Source organism: Acinonyx jubatus, chromosome A2 (assembly GCF_027475565.1).
Source record: "Acinonyx jubatus isolate Ajub_Pintada_27869175 chromosome A2, VMU_Ajub_asm_v1.0, whole genome shotgun sequence".
Taxonomy (NCBI): domain Eukaryota; kingdom Metazoa; phylum Chordata; class Mammalia; order Carnivora; family Felidae; genus Acinonyx; species Acinonyx jubatus.
In genome coordinates, this window is record NC_069383.1 from 30,166,371 (window position 1) to 30,191,540 (window position 25,170).

At 37.6% G+C, this 25,170-nt stretch overlaps 1 protein-coding gene across 4 annotated transcripts in view; it reads right to left on the reverse strand.

Moving 5' to 3' along the window:
- CPED1 (cadherin like and PC-esterase domain containing 1) overlaps positions 1-25,170 on the reverse strand; it is a 267,418-nt gene that overhangs the window by 219,999 nt on the left and 22,249 nt on the right. For 3 of the 4 annotated variants that reach the window (XM_015067315.3, XM_015067313.3, XM_015067314.3), the window contains exon 2: positions 20,002-20,185. The exons of the other annotated variant lie outside the window; for it this stretch is intronic. In XM_015067315.3, coding sequence (XP_014922801.1) covers positions 20,002-20,185 — 184 coding nt within the window. The remainder of the gene's footprint in view (positions 1-20,001; positions 20,186-25,170) is intronic. 4 annotated transcript variants of the gene reach the window in all.

The following is a 25,170-nucleotide window of genomic DNA, read 5'->3' on the forward strand; positions in this document are numbered from 1 at the left end:
TTCCAGTTACATTCTAGAACAAATGCCCTGCTGAACAAGTACAAATCTGAACCCATTATCTCTGGCCAAAATCTTGTCCTTCCTTCCACTTTTCTTATTACCAAAGGTGTAGCCTCTCTTTCTCCCTCAAGCTGGAAAGCATAAGTTCGTCTTCAACTTGTACCTGTCTCTCAATCCCACATCCCATTCATTTCCAATTCCCATCAATTTTAAATTTGAACTTCTTAAATAACTTCCTGACTTTTCCAAATTCTACCACATTCCCTAAATCTAATCTGCAAAGTCTCCTAGTCTCCCTACTTATAACTCTTTTTCCTTCTGTAACCCACTTCCCCTCTACAGTCAGTCATCCTCTAGAAACATCTTATTGCCAGCCCATCGCAGATCAAGTTCCTTAGCAATACAACCTAGGCTCTTTACATCTGCCCTAACCTAGTCTTCTAGTCAATCTAGTCTTGTCAAGGCAGCCCCTGACTTCCTCTTCCACCACATCAACCCCTTGTTGGTCCCTGAGACTCCAAGCACTTACAGACCTGTGTGTCTCTGGCATGCAGCTCCTGCGGTTGACCCTCTTCCTTCAAAAATCTACTTGAGAGCTCATTGTTACCTACCAAGTATTCTACTTGCACACCTGCCAAGATCCCCACACTCAGAATTGGCAACTTTTTCTGTTCTGGAATATTTTATTTGCAGAATATTTCATTACAGTTCTGGAATATTTTATTACAGTTAAACATGGGCATCCTTACTACTCAGCAGTGGTCCTTGGCCCTACAACATTGTCATCAGCTGAAAGCTTGTTAGAAATGAAACATTTCAGCCCCCAACTTAGACCTTACCAAATCAGAATTTGTCAATAACAGGATCCCCAGGTAATCTAAATGTGCCTGTAATTTGAGAAGCACTCATATACAACTATGCCCTATAGCTCCTTGAAAGGTCTCACTCATCTTTGAAATTCTGTCTGTCCCAACAATGCCAGCCTTAGCATCCTACCCTTCGTTCTTGTTTAATAACCATGTATTGAATATAACTTGAGTATCTAGTGTCAATAACTTGATGCCTGACTATAATGTCCTACTGGTAATACTTGTTATGAGGTTAGAGCTTTACATTAAGTTCTTTTTTAAAATTTTTTTAATGTTTATTTATTTTTGAGAGAGAAAGAGATAGAGCATGAGCTGGGGAGGCAGAGAGAGAGGGAGACACAGAATCTGAAGCAGGCTCCAGGCTCTAAGCTGTCAACACAGAGCCCAACACGGGGCTCGAACTCACAAACCACGGGATCATGACCTAAGCCAAGGTGGAGACTTAACTGACTGAGCCACCCAGGCACCCACACATGGAGTTCTTTTATTACTTGAGTACTTGACATGAGTTTTTGACAGACATTCCTTATACTTAATTCCACATTATGGAACAGGAGGTTTTAGTGTATAATTAGCATTGTGACACTTCATTTAACCAAATATCATTTTTTCTTCCGGTTTTATTAAAAATCACTTTGCATGACTTCTTTAAAATGCAGTGAATGCAAGCTAGTCATGTCTGGTTTAACATTTTTTAATAAGGCACTGGGGACTATGAACAATGTGAGAGGGCGGAGGGAGTCATCGATTTAAAATTTACTCTACGAACAATTCCACACTAATTCAGCACAGATGAGAACTAAGGCTTGAGAAACTATAATCCACTAACATGAGAAAAAGAATCCACTCCCTCAATGGCTTATTACTTAATGCAATAAGTATTTTAAGATTACATATCTCCTACTCATAATGCACTATTTTCCATCTCTTTGGAGATGTATTTAACCCAATCATAGATTTCTGTAAGATATTTATGGGCAAGTCTTATCTTCCATTTTCAAATCAAGCAATAGATAATCTAGTGAGCTCATTCACGGCCATTCCAAAAAGTAGTTGTAATAATAATACCAACACTTAGGGAATGTTAGGAGGATTAAAGGAATTAATATTTGTAAAGTGCTTAGAACAGTGCCTGGTACTTGATGAGCTTTATATTAGTATTTGTTTAATGAATAAATAGGTGAGTGGTAGGTATACATGGGCAGATAAATTCTAGATCTAGAAGATGAACTTATTTCAAGAAACAAAATGCAACATCTTCTATGTGTCTTGTAGATTATTATTTAAGGCTTCTGTATAGAGCAATATAAGTGTAATTTAGAGAACACAGGGAATAACCTTCTCTCCCAACTCCTGGCTACCCCTTTTATGCTGCTTCAATAGGCCTTCTTACCATAGGAGGAAAGGCATTCATTGGTGGCTTCAATCTAAGGAAAAGAGAGGACCTCATTAGTAGTAGGTCCCATTTAAAATTCAAGCACATTATCTAGAAAGGAGCTCAGCAGTTTTCTCTCCTTGACACTGTGCATTTGCTAAAACAGGTGACACCTTGAGCCTTAAAAGTAATGATGAAGGAATGTACATTCTCCTGAGTGAGTAGCAACAAGGCCCAAGTGGTAGGTGTGGCCTAACCACCTAGGCCAACTCCTCTGACTCCCTGAAGTAGGTGCTTTGGGTAAGGAGGGACCTGGCTAGTGGGTAAACTGGGCTATCGCCTAAGACAATTTTCATCCACTTCACAATTTTCGGAAAATTGGCCCTGCTCCTAGAAGCCAAAAGGATATTGGAAATGTCTCCTGAGGCTAATAATTCTGTTATCCATGAGATGAAGAATATTTAGGTCAATGTGAAGCTTTGCCAAGTACTGTTACAGTGTACCATTCTTTTAAAGTAACTTGTTCTTATGCATTTAAGAGGTATTATTTATCTCATAAAATGTTATTTTAACAGAATTCTGCAAAATCATAGTTTCCTCTTATCTCAAAAATTTTCCACCTCTCTGGAGATGCTTGGAACATAATTTGCTATTTTTCTCTCTAATTATTTACTACTCAAAATTCATACAGTAATCTCATTTCCTTTATTTTAATTGTCCTTATGTAAAATCATTCTCTCTGCTCCACTGACATTGTTAATTTTAAGATTTATGTACATATTTTATTACGTTTTGATGCTGTGACTTCTATCAAATTGATTCTCAAAAATATTGTTATCGGGGCGCCTGGGTGGTGCAGTCGGTTGAGCGTCCGACTTCAGCCAGGTCACGATCTCGCGGTCCGTGGGTTCGAGCCCCGCGTCGGGCTCTGGGCTCATGGCTCAGAGCCTGGAGCCTGTTTCCGATTCTGTGTCTCCCTCTCTCTCTGCCCCTCCCCCGTTCATGCTCTGTCTCTCTCTGTCCCAAAAATAAATAAGCGTTGAAAAAAAAATTAAAAAAAAATATTGTTATCTTAAAAAGTATTTGTATTTTAAATTTTATAGATTTTTCCAGATTGCTTTCCAAAAGAAAACTACAACATTTCAGATTTCTGCAAGCAAGGTATGAGAGCTTCCACTCCCAGAATTCCTACCAGCAATAAGTGATATCACCAATTTTGGATTTTGTCAGTTCTATGAATGTAAAGTGATATTCTATGCTTTAAATTGTCTTTCAGTAAACTTTTCTTAATTTCATGATCTTTTCTTCTTCGTTGTACCACTTGGATTTGCTTTCTATAAACGTCTTTTTTTTTTAATTTTATGTTCTAGGTATCTCTACACCCAATTTTATTTTCTAGGTAATTTACAACCCTGAGATCAAGAGTCACATACTCTACCACCTGCACGGGCCAGGTCCCCCCTCTATAAATTTCTTATTTATATGCATTGTATAAAAAAGTTTTATACATAAAAATGAAGCAAAATAGACAAAATTTAGCATAAGAAAAAGAATTGTATTTGATGTGCAAGTAAAACTTTCTTTTTAGTAAAAAATTAAACTGATGTGTCATTTTTAATCTCATCAGATTAAAAAACATGTTAACATGTATTTGCTAAAGATCATGAACTAGCACTGGTGATGAAAGTAAAAACAGGAGCCAACCTTTTGTGGAGAAATTTGGCAAGGAGAACCCCAGTTTTAATATTTTCACCCATCCATACAATAATTGAGTTTCACACTAAAATCTCCAAAATTTAATCTAAATAAATATCGTAGCAAAGTTGTATTGTATAGCAATTAGTTGAAACGATTCTAAATACCTATTAAGAAGGCCTTAGTTAAACTATCGGGGCATTCCTTTCCATATAATAAAATACTAAAAAGAACGAAGCAAAGGAAATTTCCATATACTTTCCAGAAATGACTTTGATATTGCAGTTAAAGACTCAACTTTGGAGAGAGACAGCCCAGGGCCAAATCTCAGCTGTCCCATTTATGAGACTCCTTACTCAGTTCCTTACTTATGAAACAGAAATACCTACCTATGGACTATGAGTGAGAATTCAATGAGTTAATGCATGTAAAGGACATATCACAAAAAAAAAAAATTAAAAAATGCAGTGCATATCACAGTGCATTTAGTTAGTAATCAAAAAAAGACAAACTTAAAACTACTGATATTAAAATTTTTAAATTATGTTGATATTGCAAAGCTTTCATCAGAATATCTGAATATTAACATTTTATCTGTTAAAACATGTGAGATAAGCTATGGTATAAAGAGGCAGGGGGCAAAAGGGTAAGATGAAAGTGTGTGTGTGTGTGTGTGTGTGTGTGTGTGTGTGTGTGTGTGTGCACATGTTTGGGTTGTGCTTAGGGAGATGCCTGGAAACATGCACAATGTCAACTGTGTTCTCTCTGGGTGAATTTAGATTTAATTTTTCATGCTCATCTTTGTATTTGCAAATATTTGATTCAATATTCTACCATAAACATATGACATCTTTGAAATGGGACTCTTTTCTAAAAATGTGGTCAGGATATGCATCTAAGTAAAGAAACATTTTCTCTGAGAAAAATGACATTGAGTCTTTTTGAGATATACACATTGAGATATACACACTGCATATCTTTCAAAGTACTGTAAAATGTCAATTAACTTATACAGAAGCAAAAATGTACAGAAAATTAACCTGGATCTTGATCATTTTTAAATCCAAAATGTCCATGATATGATAGTGTCTTAAAAATACTCAGGGTGACAAAGTAATAGGATTTCTTTCCATCAGAAAAGAAATAAAAATCAGTCTCAGCATGCAGTAGTCATGCTGTGTATGCTTATAAGTTAGGATTTCAGGTACCCACAAAATAAGATCTTGATGATAAACTTTAATATGCTATTTCTCAAACAAATGGACATAATGAATAGAAATCCTTCAGCAAACAAACCAATGGAAATGCAAACACTCATTATTCCTCATATGTTGGCTATCTGGATGAGTCTTCAGATTACCATGGAATGTGCCAGCCTTTCTGGCCTTCCGCATTCTTACTATGATGCAAGTACCAATTTCCAACAGAAACAATCTGTTTTACACTACAGCTGTGAATTTGGATTTCCATGTCATACTTCCATAGAACAATGATAAAGTTCTCATTCTGAAAATAAGATCACTTATTAAAATGACAGAGTTTTGATACTGGTGAGGTTTGATGAGATGGGAAATTTTTTGCACGTCTAATGGGGAATGCTTTAACTTTTTCAAGCAGAATTTTGACAGCATGAATGAAGAGCTTCAAGGTGGGCCCTCATTCTTCATTCCAGTAATTTTACTTTTAGAAATTTAAAGAAAGAATCAGAAATGTAGACAAAGATTTATATACAAGAATTATTTACAATAGCCAAATATTGGCAATATCAGAAATATTTAACAATGTGGAAAAGATTAAGGAAATCATAGTAAGTAAATATTAAATACATCCATATAATATAATTTTATGTAGCCATTGAAATAATGTTTACAAAGTTTTTATGGCATGTGTTTCTGATAAATAGTATGCTAAAAAAGCAAGCTAGGAAAGTGCATAAAATGTATACAATACTTGTAAAGAAACATGTCCAACATTAGCTGTCTTTGTTGGTGGCATTGTAGAGATTAGCTCCAGTCCTTATTGTACTTTTTCTGTATTTTGCAGATGGAGTAGATCTGAAAGATTATCTAGTCAAAAAATCTTCATCTTCTGTAAAATGAAAGGCGTCCGAAGAAATTAGGTAACTTAGTCACGGCTTCACACAGACAGTGTAATCCAAAGTAGTCGTCCTCCCTTCCATAGTACCATCTTGCTGCTTCTCGGGGGCATATAATTACGATTTAGGATAAATCGTATGTCCATATTTTTACCTCGATCCCACTATATGCAAGCAAGCCCAAGACGCCCAAAGACAGTTTGAAATTCAGTGGCTTGGGGCGCCTGGGTGGCTCAGTCGGTGAAGCCTCCGACTTCAGCTCAAGTCACGATCTCACGGTCTGTGAGTTCGAGCTCCGCGTCGGGCTCTGGGCTGATGGCTCAGAGCCTGGAGCCTGCTTCCGATTCTGTGTCTCCCTCTCTCTTTCTGCCCCTCCCCCGTTCATGCTCTGTCTCTGTCTCAAAAATAAATAAACGTTAAAAAAAATTTAAAAAAAATTAAAAAAAGAAATTCAGTGGCTTGCTGCTCTCACTTTCAAATGGATCCTGGGCCTTAGACTCTAAAGAATGAAGATAGCACATACCACAGCTTTGCATGCCAACTTTTAATTGACGGGTTTAGCATCTGTTTGAATTAAGGAGCAGGGCTTCCCACCCAAGTGGGTGACTGGTTCAGAGTCCTGCCAAGGCAAATGGGGAACTGGGAATCATTTGGCCACTTAACTACTTAAATAGCAAACAGGCAGAACTTCTTTGTGCTTCTGGAAGAAACACTGAAAAACTGTAATAAAGAAGTATCAGCACGCTAGTTCTCAACACATGCTCCAGGATCAGTAGATTAGCATTCCCTGAGAACTTGTTATCTTTATCTTAACCATTGTTACTGAATCAGATCTCCTGGGAGTACGGTTCAGCAGTCTGTGATTTAACAAGCCTTCCAGACAATTCTGATGCATATTAAGTTTGAGAATCATGGGCCCAGCAAACAGTAGCTACTACCCTGGAGCTTTGCCAAAACCATGTTCTTTAAGCAACCACTGAGACAGGGATTCCCTTTACCCACAAGTACAAAATAGAGAGCTCGCTATTAGAGAAGCAGGGCCCCCTGCGAGTCGCTTCTGCCCTTTATAGCCCTTAATCACTTGTGTGGTCACTCTGAAAATGAGGTGGAATGCTAACAAGATGTTTTAAATTCCAGAAGATACCCTGCTCTAAATAGACTATTTTGTTGCATAGATGATGAGATTCACATATGCCTTTCATATTTGTCCTTAGAGAAAGAGCTGAAAAGAGTTATTATCATTACTATTAAAAGGTTATTATTAACTTGGTGGAATTGTTTCTCTGAAAGCAGAGAGGGCACTGGCTTGAGCAACTCTGAAACGAGGTTAGAGACTCTTCACTAAGAACGGCAGGTATGTGAGTTCTGTTTTTCAGTTGGTTTTGCTCAGACACGGCCTGGAGCACATTTTATTTTGCTCTACCACACAGCTATCTCCTATCATACTAAGTATTTTTCCCCTACTTTTCTAAGAAGCGAATGGTGCTTGAATATGCAAAGGAAAGATTCAGCTATTTTATTAGTATATTTTCAGGTCTATTTCTTCAATTGCTTATTCATTTAATAGTGTATCTACTAGGTACCTGCAAGACACTGTCCTACGCAGAATAGAGTATAAATAGACAAATAAAACATTTCCTGCTTTACAAGAAGTTTAGAATATAGAAGGGGAGAAGAGATGAACACATAAGATTTAAAAATGTAACACAAAACATACTCTAGGCATCAGAGATATGTGAATAATGTGTGGTGAGGTCTCAGATAATTTGTTTAACATTTCTACTTTGAGGGTTATTTATGGGTCAACTTACAGATTGATTTGAATTCTAAGAAATGGCAGACAGGAAGGAATTCTAGGGGCCAAAAACCTCAGTAGCAATGCAAATCACAAAGCTTTGAGCATGATCAGGCAAAGATTAGTAGGCCAATACCAGGAAGCCCACACATGACCATCCCTGGGAGCTCTGTAAAAAAAATAGCAATGCCCGAGTTCATTCTGCTCCCCTAAAATTCTGATACAATTTTCAGAAGTGAGGCCTCGGCACTGACTTTTTAAATTGTTAACTTCCCTGAATAATTTGAGTGTGAGGACAGGCTTGAGAATCACACTACAACAGGGCTGGGGAGGTATCTGATACCATGGCCTGGGAAGCTTTGAATGCCACACCAAGAAACATGTCTTCTGATTAGGAGGAAATGAGACATCACTGAAGACTTCTGCACAGGGAAGTGATGTGATCAGAGCTATGTTTGTGAAATATTAAACTGGCAGTCATGATGGGGGTGTGTTGTACAAAGCACAGACCAGCAGCTGGGAGAGTATTTAATAGTTGCTGTGATAGCATGAGAGGCGCGGAACGTGGAGCCACGGCACGGAGGAGGACTTGGTGTCCAACGTGTGTTGCAGCTGAAGGAGAGGGAGAACCTGACGATGAGCTTTAGCACCTGAGAGACTGAGCGAGTGCGGTACCAACAAGAGAAACACGGCAGGCAGAACCACAGATGTTGCAGGCGTGGGAGGTAATCGGTGCAGTTTGCTATATGTTGACGCAGTGACACACACAAGCCAAAACATCTATCAGGTACTTGACAATCAAGACTCTAAAAATCCTGCCTACAGAAAACAGATTAGGATTCAACATTATTCAAACATCATATCTCCAGAGATGTTTTTTAGTGAGATATAATTGCAGATAACATTATATTAGATTCAGGCACACAACATGATTCAATATGTGTATATTGCAAAATGTCCATCACAATAAGTCTACTTAACCTGCATCACCACATGGTTACAAATGTGTGTGTGTGTGTGTGTGTGTGTGTGAGCGACAAGAACTTTGACCATTTATTTTTGCAGCAACTTTCAAATATAAAATTCAGTGTAATTAACTGTAGTCACCATGCTGTACATGATGTCCCTAGAACTTACTTCTCAATGGAAGTGTGTACCTTTTGGCCACCTTCACCCATTTTGCCCAGTCCTCCCACCACCACCTCTGGCTGCCACCAATCTGTTCCCCAGAGGAGATTATTGAATCTGCAGAGTAGAAAAATATCTTGAGGAAATGTCAAGATAGGGGGGAAAATGATGACTGGGGTAAATGTCTTGGAGAAAGCCCAAATTTGGAGGAAGGTCATAAAGAAGCAGCATCAGAAAGGTTGGAGAAGCAGGAGAGGGCAGCATTAAGGAAGTTAAGGGAGAAAAGAGTTCATAAGAAAATTCCAGACCCTGTGGAACCCACTCAATTCTAGGACAAGTATCTATTCCACTGGTTCACACATTTCACCAAGGTTGGGAAACACTGATAGGTAAGATCAAGGAAATTGAGTAATTACCTCAGTGAATTCACATTAAAGCTTAATTTCAGTTCTTAAAATATTTACATAACTCCTGAAGAATACCAATATTCTACTCATGATCAAATTTGCTCTTATACCAAAAACAATGCAAAAACAAAACAGTGGCTGTATTTTGTGTAAAAAAAAAAAAAGAGTTTCCTGGTAAATTCTGGAAAAAAAAAACAACTTTAAGGGAGAGGGGAGTCATATTATTATTATTGAGGGTTAATTAGAGAGAGATTATGAAGAAAAAAATGCTGACTTTTTCTTAAGTCTTCATCTCCCAAACTGTAGTCTGGACATCCACATCCACAAAGAGATAATGTTAGGAAGAAGCAACTTTAGCTAAAAAGAAGATGAAAAATAACAGAGGATATCTAGAGGGAAATATTGATTAATAATAATTAATTAGCTAATTAATTCTCCAGAGGGAAAATCAAGTCTCAAAAGAAAGTGGGGAGGTTTACAATAATTATAAAATGGAGAGCAGAAAGCAAAAGTGATGCAAAAGTGAAGAGGCAGTCTTGAAACTGTGGTTAGATGCTTCCAAACTCCTCCCAAATTGAGGAAAATGTCTAAAATATTTCAAGCATCCAAATGTGATAATACACTAGCATAGTAAACACATTATATCTGGAGTCCCCAAACTCCCTTGTAGTTTATCCACATGCTCTGTCACTTGAAAAGTCCCATATGAAACAGTTTGCTTTTCTTTCCTGGAGTCTTTCCTTAATCTAAATATAATATGAATATTATTTGTTTTTACAAATTAGATCTGTCATTCAAAGCATAGTTTAGTCTATAGCAAAACCAAACAAAATGTCTAATGTCTAAAAAAAAAGTCTTTAATTCTAAAGAGTATGAAAAAAAACAATGACCTGAAATAAATTACAGCTGACCCTTGAGGGTTAGGGGGTACCAAGCCCTGCAGGGTAGAAAATCTGTGTATAACTTTCAACTTCCTTAAAACTTAACCACTAATAGCCCACTGTTGACTGAAAGCCTTACCAATAAATAACATGAATAGTCGACTAACATACATTTTGTATGTTACATGTATCATATGCTGTATTATTACAATAAAGTAAGATACAGAAAAGAAATGTTATTAAGAAAATCATAAGGAAGGGGAGCCTAGGTGGCTCAGTGGGTTGTGTCTGACTTTGCCTCTGGTCATGATTTCACGGTTCATGAGTTCGAGCCCTGCATCAGGCTCTGTCGTGACAGCTCAGAGCCTGGAGCCTGCTTCAGATCCTCTGTCTCCCTCGCTCTCTGCCCTTCCCCTGCTCACACTCTCTCTCCCAAAAATAAATAAAACATTAAAAAAAAAAGACAGAAATTCACAAGGAAGAGCAAATACATTTATAGGACTGTACTGTAAGAAATCCAAATATAAATGGACCCGCATGGTTCAAATCTGTGTTAAGAGCCAACAGTATTTATAAAAATTTGAGATGAGAACATCACAGCACATCAAAGTTCCCAAATTTACCTGTACTTTGGAATCACCTGGAGATTTTAAACTCGTGATATCCAGGCCAGAACTCTAGATCCGTTCAATCAGAAGATCTGGGGCTAGAAGTTAGCAAATGGGAGTTTAAGGCTCCTCACAGAATTTCAATGGACAGCCAAGTTTGAGAAACCCTGATCTAAAAAGATCAGTGGGAATCCATGTTACCTAGTGTCTGAAATGAGTTCAGTATTTTAACTGGCCACTGAATTGGGCTATTAATTTTGTAACTGAGGCAAAACCAGGTGAAATGTAGGTTTCTGCTTTCTATATAAAGCAAGCATATGTATTTGCCAGGGGCAAAAAACTGCAAGGATTTTTTTCCTTCACACTAAACCAAATAATAGTACAGTATGTTATTTGTAATATGGTTAAATAAAATCAATAGCATTGCAAAAAAAAATGTTAACGCTGTCCCTTTTTTAAAAAATAAAAGTAGCAGAAAGTGCATTTAAGGAAAACAGTTCAGAAAAAGTATCTTCAAAGCTCTATTAAACATTTCCCAGCTTTGGAAAATTTAAATACCCAATCTGGTTTCTATGAAACTTAAAAAGATCAAACGATTAGAAGGAAGCTAGGCTTGAAGGAGAAATGTTGGGGATTTCAGTAAACATCTGGTTACCATTTTCAATGGTAAGAACCAACCCACTTAAGGAAGTAGTTTCATTTCTTTGGAGTAAAAATGAGACACTGGCTTTTTGTTCTCTTTGCACAGTGGAGGGTAAAGGAAACATTAGAATGGAGAGGTCACTTGAAGCTCAACTTTTATAAATAAGAAAGCTTTTTTCAAAAAGTAAAGTAAATTCAACTCAGGTCTCTGTAGTATAAACAACTCAACTGAGTTAGGGTTAAATAAACATTCCTCGAGCTCTAGTGTGCCAATTAAAGAACAAATTCTGTTTGGTCATAAATACATCAGTACTTCTATAAGCACTGAGGAAAATAACAATAAACCTGAACACACAATTACTGCGTGTCATAATACAATAAAATTGAATGGTGCAGACCTGTAAGTTTCTTTGATTCAATTTCCTTTTTTTCCCCAGTTTGATTAACGAAAGGCACAGAAGCACTTCTGATATCCTCCAAAACCTATTACTTGCATAATAAAAAACATATGTCAAAGGTGTTCTAGGTGAAATACTGACAAGGCAAAACACACTCTGCCTTTTAAATGTGACCTTTACTCTTTCGTCTTCTTGCTAAATGTTCATATAGCATATTAAACTCAGGAAAGCAGCAGGGGTGCTGGTTTCAGGCTGGCGACAGGAAGGAAGGAGAAGAAGAGACTTCATTAGGCTCTTGAGTTTTAAATGATCAGTGGAAGCATCTGCTATCGACATGCACTACTAGCCAAAGGGGATCACCTCCCACTTTGCCTCCAGACCAATGTTTCTCCACTCCTTTGCTTACCATTCCTCTCTTCTGCCCTTGGACATGAGACTAAAAAGACTCAAGAGAAAGAATCCCTAGAATGATGAGGTTTAAAATCATGTCTTACTTTCTCTCATTCCATGGTCATGAATGTTATAGAGACGATCTGAAAAAGACTTGGGTGGTGATTTTCCTCATTCTCCTGAGGAATAAAACAACCGCTGGGCAGCACCCCTGACTTGACTCTGTTCCCACAACACTTCCTGTGTTCTGAGATGAGTAGATCCCCTGCTGGGTAACTCTGACTGATAAAACGTTCATCCTTAAATGGGTCCTGGTTATGTCTTCTAGGGTTGCTACAAATAAATCTTGTACCCAAGTGTCCCGTTAAACAGTGGGGAAACAAAAATATTGGTCCAACTACTTGCAGGGCCTCCCAGAAACATTCTTTGCAATTGGAACCATCTATTTTCTTGTGGCTGTTGCAGATCTGGTTTCGGCGGCGACTGGAGAAATATGCCCTCTTCAAGTACACATATATAATTCTCACCCAATGATAAAATATACTGCGTGTCAGAGTCTCTTGGACCATATATTACTTAGACTCTATCCCGGGAGCAAGTTAAAAACTTTTGGAAAATATTTATTCTCTCTTAGACCACTGCTCCGTTCTATGAACTAAAACACTGATTTACTAAATAGGACCTGGATAATATGAAAGAGAATAATGTGATGGTGATTCTGTTTCTGTAGGGTAGGTGTATATTATAAATATATATTTTTGCAAAGCAGAGGATTGGAAGAGCACAAGCAGGAATATTTTACACTATGCTCAGCAAAGAAGTAGAGAGCATAATGTAGATGACAACCAGGACCTAAATGACAAGATGGGGGTTCTGACCCTTGATGCTTTCTACGTTCACAAGCCGCAAAAGCTGTATGCTTACTTTTACATGTCCTTTATTGGAGAATATTTGTTAGGTAACATTTCGTGTTTCATTGTTTTGTGGAATAGTAAACTTCCGGTGAATCAATCATCACCTCTCAGCAAGTAACTCACAAATCTTCATCTCCTGCCCTGGCCTCTCTACTTTCTTCAGTTACTGCTAAATACATTTATAGAAAAGCTCACAGCACCTGAGACTGAATATGTTTAGAACTAAACTCATCCATCCTCCTCCAGAACCAACAGGCAGTAGCACTGGTCAAAGTGACAGAGGAGTCTTAAAAGCAAAAGAAGAGAAGAATTCTGAAAAATGGACACAAGCACTTAAAACCCTCAACAGGTAGTATCAGCCCTATTTACTTACCATATTTGTGGATGAATTATTTTTATATAAGAACAGATTTGAGCATGGGTAGAGTATCAGTGTTCCTGTAAAGTTATGTAAAAATAAAAGGTTTATCAATTAAGTTTTAATGTGAATTCTCTGAAGTAGTTGACCATTTAAGGAGCTCAAATGTTGTTCATTTGTTCACGTATTCAACTGTATTTGATACATATTTATTTTGTGCCTCTGGATGGAGAGCATGGTTTTAAGGGGTAAGCGGAATAGACATGGTCCCTGACTTCAAGAAACTTACAGATTATTATTATTATTTTTAATGAGGGGTCTTTTCCAAGGGAATGATCCAGGAGACTGTGTTGGAATTTCAGGAGCATTTACAGCCCAGACCTTTCAATGGGAACATGTAAGTTGATAAAGAGGGCCTTGAAAACACCTATTAAGTTCATTTATCACAAAATATCCAGCAGCAGCGCCCCTATATTCTTCGTATAAATGTATCTCCCAAGAAAGGAATCTCCATAATCTCCTTTCTGTTAGTTAGTTCTTGACAGTAATAACAATATTAGCTCCCATTTCTGGAGTGCCTGTAACATGGCATTCACAGAACAATCCAAAACAATCAAATCCCAAAGGGAAAAATAGAGCTTTCAGAGGTTAAGTAACTTGTCCAAGGTTGTATAACCATTAAAGGAAATACTAGAACTCAACCCAGGTTTGATCTTACTCCAAAGCTTATTCTTTTTAATTACCACAGTCTACAACCTCTCCAAGAAAGCAATTATTGCGGTTAAGCCCTTCCTACTTACGGGTAATTTAAATCTCAACTTCCTTATAGCATCTTTTGAATACAAATAAACTAAAGAAAACTTGAAATATGCTTTCCATCACAAAAGTTAAAATTTGTCTGTAGCAGATGTTTCTTTTCCATACAAATCTCAGAAACAGCTTCTGGCAAGTAGCCCTTATAAAAGAAACCTTCAAAATCCAACTAAATTTCAAATGGTACATGGATGTGTTGGACATTTTTACGGGTGCAAGTGAATGTAAATAAAAATATAGGAGGATGGAAAGCTATTAAATTACAAACAGGGAAGGAAATAGGGTTTTTCTTTTCTAATATATTTTCCACAACATTAAGTAGTGATCTATCTGTATCTTTCGCTCTATTAACTATATCTTTTAATAGTGCTTCTCAAGAACACAGTTGGATAAATTACAGTATCCTTATGGTGGGGTTGGGGGAGGCTGTGAAGCAACATTATTTAAAATACCATTCTCCAGAACATACTCTATCAAGTTTAATATCAATACAAATATCAATAAACACCATCATAGTATTAACTCTAGCCCTTCTTAGAAATGCCTTCACTACATCATGCTGTTAACGTTATACTCTCAGCTTGTGTTAGAAGTTTGCTATCTGGACCAAGATATGATATCCACTTCATTTGCAATACAAATGTTGCTCTGGCTATTGACCCATTATATAACTTAGGGTTGTCTACATAATAATTCCTTCAAAAAACTTATTTTAAATATACTACTTGGGCATGTGGAAGGTTAGGGGAAGGAACATAGTGTTCCCTTTTTTCTGAGTGTAAAATTTCTATTCTTTCCCTTGTTGCTCTTGGCTCAAGCCAAAATTAAGCTTAAATTATGGTAACTAAGAGGAATATCCAGTTTGAGCCCTAATTTTATATTTCCATTTTAGTAATTTCATTATTATATGTTTTAGTGTAAGCCATCAAATCCTTTTTGAATGAGGTCTGGTATAAGTTAAAAAACTAAACCATCCGAGTCCTAAAGTTTAACCATCAGCTTGGTAGGGCATCAAGTGACATAGAATTAGTCTAAATACATAGGTCAGCAAACTTTTTCTGTTAGGGCCCAATAAATGTTTTAGGTGTTAAGAGCCATATAGTCGCGATTGCAACTACTCAACTCTGCCATTGCAGAACAAAGCAGCCAAAGATAGTATGAAAACAAATGTGTGGCTGTGTTCCAATAAAGCTTTGTTTGCAAAACAAGCTTTGGGCCAGATTTGGCTGGTGGGCCATAGTTTGCCAACCCCTGGAAAGAAAATCAATGTGGTCTTGCACTTTCTGTATTTCTTCAAAAAAACATTCCACGTAAAACACCCAAGTTACAAAAACAAGAGCAATGCGAAACCATAAGAGTAACCAATTCCGCAGCTTTGACAGCAGTTGGCATTTGTTTTGCATGTGCCTATATAATATGTCTAATTTAGAAGTGCAAAGTATACTCAGAAGTGAACAGAAAACTGCTAAATATGCACTACTCTTCAAGTACACAGAAATAATTCTGATCCAATGATACAACCTACTGAGTCAGAGTCTCAGGGACCACATGCTACTTGGACGTTACAATGAGTTTAAGAACTTTTGGAAAACATTTACTTTCTTTTAGGCTACTATACTATTCCATGTACTAAATCACTGGTTTACTAAATAGTACCTAGATACTAGGAAGGGCAATAATTGCTTGGTGCTTCTATCTTTTCCTTTGGAGAATTATATGCTCTTATAAACACAGGGACATAAGATATATTTTTCCAAAGCAAGGACTGAAGGACCATAAAGTATATGTTTTACATGCTGCTAAGTTTTGTAGGTTTAAACCTGTAAAGACAATTGTCCTCTTACTGTTTCAAAATCAGCTTAAAGATGAAATGTTTGTAAATACCTATATAGTTAAAACTTAAAATTTTTAAATGTGCTTATTTATTTTTGAGAGAGACAGAGAGAGCACAAATTGGGGAGGGGCAGAGAGAGCGGGAGACAGAGTCTACAGCAGGCTCCAGGCTCTGAGCTGTTAGCACAGAGCCCGACATGGGGCTTGAACGCCTTAACCATGAGATCATGACCTGAGCAGAAGTCAGACACTGAACTGACAGAGCCACCCAGGGGGGGCATAGTTAAAACTTAAGGAGTACAATGGCATTATAGCAAACAGACTTTTGCATTGTTTTATTCCCAAAACTAACTCTAAAGATTGTTATTTTTTGAGCCAACAGTATATCCCTTAGGATGGTGTGCTCCAATGGACTATATATCAGAATCACAAGTGTCTGTTTTTAACATATAAATTTCTAGGCCCCACTCCCAGACTACTGAATAAAAAATATTGCCTGGGCTTTACTTTGTCTCCTCCCAGAACTCTGATGGGGCAGACAAAGTGGTTAAATTCTCACCACATACTAACATGAAGTAATATCATTATTGCATTTAACAGATAAGAGAACTAAAGCTCAAAGAACCTAACTTGCTTAAAGTCACATATCCAGGGCCTGTCTTTCCCGATACAGCCACCAACTTTTGTTATGTCACTAGAATGGAATTAACCAGGGAAAAAACATGATGCCCACATGGTAACTTAGAACCTGAGATTGCTTACTTTTCCTTTCAATAAATGTTTACTAAGTAGTAAGGAAACTGAATAAAATATAAAACCCAAATATTTTATTACTCTACAAAAACAGATTATACTTAATAGTGGAATGTTGCCTAGGTAAGACCCTTTTATTTTTGCTAATTTTTATCCACTTCTGGCCTTAAAGGTTTAAAAAAGAAAAAAGGAGCGGAGCCCCAGGGACTCCTGGGTGGCTCAGTGGGTTGAGCGTCCGACTTTAGCTCTGGTCATGATCTCGTGGTTTGTTAGTTTGAGCCCCGCATCCGGCTGTGTGCTAACAGCTCAGAGCCTGGAGCCTGCTTCAGATTCTGTCTGTCCGTCTGTCTCTCTCTCTCTCTCTCTTTCTCTCTCTCTCTCTCTCTGCCCCTCCCCTGCTCAGCTCTGTCTCACTCTCTTTTAAAAATAAATAAACATCAAAAAAAAAAAAAGTAGCCCCAGGCTGGAAAGAGGCCACCTGTGCTTCAAAGGATGGCACAGAAAGGGGTCAGCAGAAGTGATTGGGGTCAAATCAGAAGAGGAGAGAAAGGCAGGTAACATGGATAGGTAGACAGGGGAAAATTTATTTTGTATTTATTTTCCTACAACCAAGAATGTATTTTATAAACATGTCAAATCTGCACCTGGGCACTTAGTAACATTTGTGGTAGTACCTGATTTATTTTGGATGTAATACTTTCAAATTTCAGTTTAGCAAAGAGCAGAAACTGCAATGATGAAGTGAAAGATAGGTGGGGTAGGTCTCCGGATCATTCTGAATTGCCCCCACTCCCCCCAAGATGCTCGGCATGGAGAAAGGAAGTTTAAATGTGCCAGTATAACATCATACTTTCTGCTGCTGTACATATAGGCAAAGAAGCATTAGGGGAATATGTGAAACTAAAGAGAAATGAGTTTTGTAAGAATCAAATCTTTAGAAAATATATTTGTAATGAGTACCCCAACTCAAACATTATCTACAGCTTAAATTTGTGGCCATGGAAAATAAGCTTCAATAAAAAAGTGATTCTGTTTCCTATATGTTAGAAAATCAAGGAAATGTTAGATCATGGTCACAGAACTTTTTTTTTAATTTCTAGGTATTTGATGTTGCTCTCACAGTGAAAACTACAAAATCAAGTGAAAAACCAAAAATCAGTTTTCCATACTCATGAAACTGAGGCCTTATCCAGGAATAATATCTTATTACACCGAGAAGAAGAAACCAAGAAAGAATGAGGAAAAGGATGTTGTAAAAGAGGAGGGAAGGTGGAATAAGAGAGCCAAATCAGTATTTACACTGACAAATTCTGGTGACACCATCTCCTTATCTTATGCTGGGCCTACCAGCTCCTCTGGCTGCCAGATTTCATCGCCTTCAGGCTGTCTTTGCACTTTCTTGATATTTGGAAGCCTCAAAGTAATTCTCCCTTTTCTTGTAAAACTGACCCAGACATTAAGGGAGAGAGCAGACATACTCTTTCTAAATTGCAAACGGATGAAATTGAAAATTGAAACTGAATTGAAGTTGAAATGCACAGAGAATCCAGGTCGTCCACATACTCAGTCAGTAGCGGTACCAAGGAGGTCGAGAAACAGGCATTTCAGACAACAGTGCTGTGTAATCATGGCTGATGTTTTCACATGGCACATAGGTGGTGGTTATACATTCAATCACCTAGGTCAATGATGGGCTAAAATGTTTTATGAAGGTAGAGGGTGCCTGGGTGGCTCAGTCCGTTAAGCATCCGACTCTTGGTTTGGGCTCAGGTCATGATTTCGAGGTTCTTGAGTTCGAGCCCCATGCTGACAGTGCAGAGCCAGCTTGGATTCTCTCTCTCTCTCTGCCCCTCCCCTGCTCACACTCTGTGTGTGTCTCTCTCTCTCTCAAAATAAATAAATAAGCTTTTTTAAAAAAAGTAACTAAAAGGTTTTTGGGGATGAGAAGGAGGCTATACATTCTATATCTTTCCTTAACATTGATAAATGTTTTTCTGACCAATATCATTTATGGATGTTCCAGAACTTTCGGTTGGTCCTTAACAGAACCAACTGCAATGACGTTTGTAAGATTTGTTTTCAGCACTCTTTGACATTCCAGAGCTTTTACCTTCCTTTTTGTTTTTCTCATTTGCTTCCAGAAGCACAAGGCTCTAGACTTCCATACTACTCACAGTGGGGCAGGGATGAGCAAATGGCATTCCTGAAGACCTGTCCTAATGGCCCATACTCTGTACATTTTTAGGATGTTTCTTTTCACCCAAGTCTATCTTTTGGGGTCCTATCCTTCAAAAGCTTTGCTAGCTAGGTAGCTTATAGCTTTACTACCAGTGTGGTAAAAGTGAACCTGGTGAAGGGTAATTGTGGCTAAAGGTCTCCCCAACCTCATTCATTCACTGGCATAAGTTTGCACTTTAAAGAGCAAGGTGGAGTGTGTCTGTCACGTGGTTAGTTGCTCAGGAATCGCTAGTTGTTATTCTCATTGCCCTTTTTGACCCTCATCATCTGCTCAACTTTCTTTTCAAATACCTTGTTTAAAAACTTGTCTTTTATTTCTCATTTCAAATGATAGAAATAAAAGTACTTGACTAGTAATAGTGTCTGTGATAAATATCCATACTTTTTCCCCATTTTAGAGCCAATCTGTGAATCACATTTAAGCCGGCTTCTCAAAACAATTTCCAGCACATTCTACTTGCAGTCAGATGAAGTGGCAATTTTCTTAAAATATGGAGCAGTTTGGTGCTGGGCAGAACATGTATTCAGGCTCATAAACATAAACATTTTTTATGTAGCATTTAAATATGAACTATGCAACTCCAAAATGCTACAAAAATATAAACAAAGTAATTTCAGGAATAAAGAAATAGAGCTAAAGAAAAATTGAGAGGAAGTAAAAAAGGAGCCAAATTTTCTTTGATGCAAGAAAGTGGATCATGGGTAAAATTTTGTTTTTATAAATTTCTTTAGGGGGAGATAGTAGCACATTCTAAAAATTGTTTAGCATTGTATGTCAAGCAGCTATGGCATTTACTTCTTATTCTGACCTTTTTCTAGCAGCCCTGGCCCAAGACCAGCACCAAGCCTTTCTTCAGCGATGACGACCGAGTAGCGATGCTGAGTGAGGACGTGCTGATGGAGCTGAAACTCCATTTTGCTGTAGGAAGGAGGCCTGTAGAGGACGGCCCTTCTGTCATGGCTCCCAAAGTGTATCTTTATCGATTTCTCAATCTAAAAAAAAAAAAAAAAGAAGAAGAAGAAAAAGAAAGAAAGGAGGCATAAAAATTCAAGAGGAAAAAGTAGCACACTTTGCCTTGAAGGACATCATTAATGCAAATCAAGGGCCATTCAGAAAGTTACCCTTCAAGTTGTTCTCTGGAAATGAAAGACAAATTCTCTGAAAGGCTGGCAAGGGCAAAAGTGACCTCATAGGCAAGAACCGAAGGTGAACTGAATTTTTCTCTCTATTACAGAGAGATGAAAATTTTAGGCCATTAAAATATAGAGGTCCTGGAGGAATACTGTTGCATAGAAATACAGAACTCAACTCTAGCTGAAAATATAAATTAATAGCAATGCCTTTCATCTGCATTGTGCTTGTATAAAATACTTCCAGCTGCATTATCTTCTAACAGTGCTTTTTAAGTAAACATGGGAGAGGAAACAGACTCCGAGAGGATGGATTTCGTGCTGGAAGGACACGGTTAGGAACAGGGAGAGCTGAGAAGCAATTTCAGAGCCCTCTGGAGATACACAGTGCTGCTTCTCCTCTCAATCAGAACACAGCAAAGTTGGAATGCATCTCAGGGTGGCAGGCTGGGTTTCTGCCCAAGATCCAAAGCATCATAATGTCAGGTTCTTCCTTCCACAGTTTATTGATCGCCCACATAAATATTCCTCTTTCTCACGACAGTGTTTGAAATTCCATTAACAAAAGGAATTTTCCAATTGACAAAGTAGAAAGAATGCTGGTATTTGAGTTCATGATAAGGTGTAATTGTAGACATTGGGTATTTTCCTGAAAACCTGAGATTAAAACTGGATAAAGTAGACATTTTCTTGTTACCGGAAGGAGCAGTGAGATTGGATGGGGGTTTGAGCAAAACCTGGGAGAGACTGAAGAAGAGGAGACGAAGGAATTGGAGAAGGAAGATGAGGGAGAAGAGATAAAAAACAAAATTGGGAATCCAAACTACGTTTAGTGACACCTCTGAGTTGAACTGTCCGCTTTATGGATCTAAAAGTATGTACCACATGCCTCTTCACTACTTAAAGTTCTTTATTATTTCCCATTAATGATAGAATCAACTCCAAATCTTCATCAAGGAACACAAGGTCATTCAAACTTAAGCCCTGTCTTTCTTCTCTGTTCATATCACACTCTTAATTATTTCCATTCCTGATCCCACCCTGTTCCTTCATACACATACCTGTGTCTTCTACTTAAATTCCTTTTTCTCTCTCCATTTGTCCATCTGGCTAACTCTGAATCAAACATCACCTCTTTTGGAAAGTTTTCATTGAAATACACCCTTTTATTAGCACTTAGGAAAGGAAATGTGCATCTCTCCCTGATGTGAGCTCATTACAGGCAGTATGCATGTACACACAGGACGTGTTTAATAAATGAAGATATCTATGAAATTAATGAGCCATAGTGGTCTATCAAGATCTTTGAAGATATGTATGAAGATACATATGGAAAGAAACAGGAAACAGATTTAGGTTGTAAACTCTCCGAGGGCAGGAACTATATCCTATTTTTCACTGCATACGAATTATCTCCACCTGTAAATGGATTGACAAAGCATGATGACGTGCAGAAAAACACAAACTCTGGAGAGACTGCTGGGTTTGAATCCCCTGGTTCTGCCAGAACTATTTGTGTGATTGGACAATACCTTCCTCCTAAGGGCGCTGTGAGAACTAAAGGGTTAATGTTTGTGACTGGCTTAGAACTGTGCATGGTATACTATACACATAGAAAGACCATCTATGTGTTTTCTAAATAATAATATAAAAAACAAAGAATCAGAAAAACTTTCTGAATCTGAGCTCTGCCTGGCACACAGTAACATAAGCTTTGAATACTTGTGTAGTGGATTTAATAGAAAGGAACAGAAACTAGCTAAGCACACCTCCCCTGCATGGTACTTTGGGCAAACATGATTGATTAGATACTTTCCCTTGTTAAAGGATATTGTGTTTTCTTGATAATGAAACTATTTAAACTAAAAAATTTAGCTGCCTATTGGGACACGATTCCCCAGCCAATATCGTTGTTTGTCATGGTAAACTTATTAGAAGGAGTCTTTGAAGCCAAAAACAGTTGAGCCTTTGTCCACAGGAGTTAGAAGGAACCAGTATCCCACAGGAGGCCAAAATAAACAAACATGCATCTAGGTGCAAGGGGAAGACAGATGCTTCCAAATATATCGTTGTCACTCAAGCAAAATGCAGAGTGCCCAGAATTCCCTTCTCACATTATTTTCTTTCGTAATCACAGGATGCTCCTCTCTATTACAGCTGGCTCAAGTAGAGCAGTGATTTCACATGAGGTGAGTGTATTTTCAAACTTGACGTTATTATTATTTTGAAAGATACACCCCTCCCTTCCCCCACCCCCCCCCCACTCCCAACCAGGATCAGTTTAAGCCACAGCCATGTGGCTCTTGCCAGTATATCTTACAAAAATATATTTTAAATAAAGTATAATAAGTGGCCATATTCTATAATAACCTTTATAGCATAGACTGACATTTTCGCTCACATCTCAGACTACAGAGAATAATAGGAAGCGAGCTTGTCAGTCAAATTATGTTGTATTACCCTGTAATACAAACTGCTCCTGTCCTTGTCATATTTATAACAGACTGTATCAGCAAAATGGCCCAATACCAAGGGGCAAGAACGCTTTTAGCTGGTCCAATGACAGGTGCACACACTGCCTATGCAAAATAAAAACTACGTGAACAATTATGTCAACCACACCAGCAAATGCAGGATTATCAAATGCCGAGAGAAGCACTTTGGGAACTGAGAGCTCTTGATTACTACTACAATTCTGAAGATATATTTTTAGTGAAAGAATTTAACCTAGCCACCACTACCGCAACTAAACTTGAGACTCGCAGGCCTTCTGAGAAGACTTAGGAAAGAATGAATGTTACTGGATGTTGACACTCTGAGCTCCCAAGTCACTTCCCCCTCTCCCTTCTGGAAAGATCTGAAAAAACTGTCCCTCAGAAATCACTTTGCCAGACTACATGAAAGTTATTTTAAAACTAAACACTTATTATTTTTATTGGAAAAACTTCAACATCTGAAACTTTTATACCACCTTAAATAAAGCAAAGGACAGAGTGTTGTAATAAACGACCTGGAGTGTTAGATGCAGCAATGTGGAGGATGAACAGGAGAGGAGTGGGGATCAGAAATCTGGATTTAAATTCAGAGTCTGCCTTGCTTCATCCACTGGGGAGAGTTGTTTTATCTCTCTACATCAGAGTTTTCTCATACGTATAGTTGAAATAACAAATCCTACCTCATGAAGTTGTAGGAGGAATTAAATGAATTTGGTATCTAAAGGTATCCAACACAGTGTCTCATTAATAAACGATGTTAACTATATATGATTAAACTGAGTAGTATTATAATTTAATTATGCTTTTCCACTAAGAACTCTTTCTTTTCTCAATGAGAGAGAGAGAGACACACACACACACACAGAGAGAGAGAGAGAGAGAGAGAGAGAGAGAGAAGCAAAGGGAGAGAGACAGAGAGAATCCACACTCAGTTGCAGAGCCCAATGCAGGGCTTGATCCCACAACCCTGGGATCATGACCTGAGCTGAAATCAAGAGCCAGACACTTAACCAATTGAACCACACAGGCACCCCTCCCTTAAGAATTCTATCAGCTTTTCAATTAATCTAGTTTTGTCTCTGTCATAAAAACCATTTCTGCAATAAGCTATATGCATCCATATATCTTGATGTATGTTTTTCTCTATATGACTCATCACCTTTTAATGTAAAAATAGATCTTATTTACTTACTGTGTTTATTGTCTGTCTCCCCAAACCATAAAAGGAGGTAAATAAAAGCATATATTTTTTCTATTTTGTTGACTTTTGTTTCCCCTACCTAAGAATACCACTGGGCACATAATGGGCACATAATAAATATTCTTTGAATGAATGAATACAAACATCTTTTTCTTCAATGTGTAAAAGTCTGGGTTATAAATACTACCATGGAAGATTGGGAATACAAAAGTGGTGAACATTTGTATTAAGAAATTTATTTCAGAAGAATTTCAAATAGGAGCAAGAATGACAAAAATAGAATTAAATGTTTGAGCAAAGTAATGAATTTGCAGCAAAAAAAAATCAAATAAAGAGCTGTATTATTAAAGTACCATGTTTCTCAGTTACTTATAGTATTAAAAAATCTTCACCAGGACTTAACACAAAAAGCAAGAAATGCAGCTCTTTAAAATATAGAAGGGATGAAAAATAAAACTTGTTTTTTTCCACATGACAGATTTTTTTTCTAGATTTATTAAAGTAGCCATGTATTTATGACACCTTTTGATGCTCTAATACAAATCATATAGTAGACCTTGGATGTGTGTTATATATAACTAAAAGTAAAATTGCCTTGCTGGTCTCGATCTTTGACATTTTAGAAATATTGCGGAATCTATCATAGTGAATTATGCTTTAATTTTTCCACTATAAGAATAAAATAGGGATTTTTTTTACTCTGGTGAAATTTACACTTATTTTAGAGAATTCAAGAGATAAAACTGAGTTTCTTGGATGCAGGTCCTCTACATTTTCTGCTTAGAAATTATTTATAATTGCAGGACAGTGTAGGAACCACAGGTTTCCCGGATATGCAAACAGAGCCTCATGAGAAATTTCCTCCATAAACGAACGTTTAGTTAAGTCTGCCTTTATCTCACAACTGATTCAACTGAATCTCAAGCCCATCATGGAGTAAACACACAATTCTCAGACCTACTCCATGACACTGAGGGTCTTCTGACTACACTGGCAAACTGTGCCTTGGGGCTACTGACTATCCCAAGAACATCCAGTGAAAAGCAAGTTTGCTCATCTGTGCCTCTATGTAAGTTTTAAACAATGACAGAGAAACAAAAGCAATAAGGCTCCAATATAAAAAAGGTGTATCCTCAATATAGCTTTGGTAA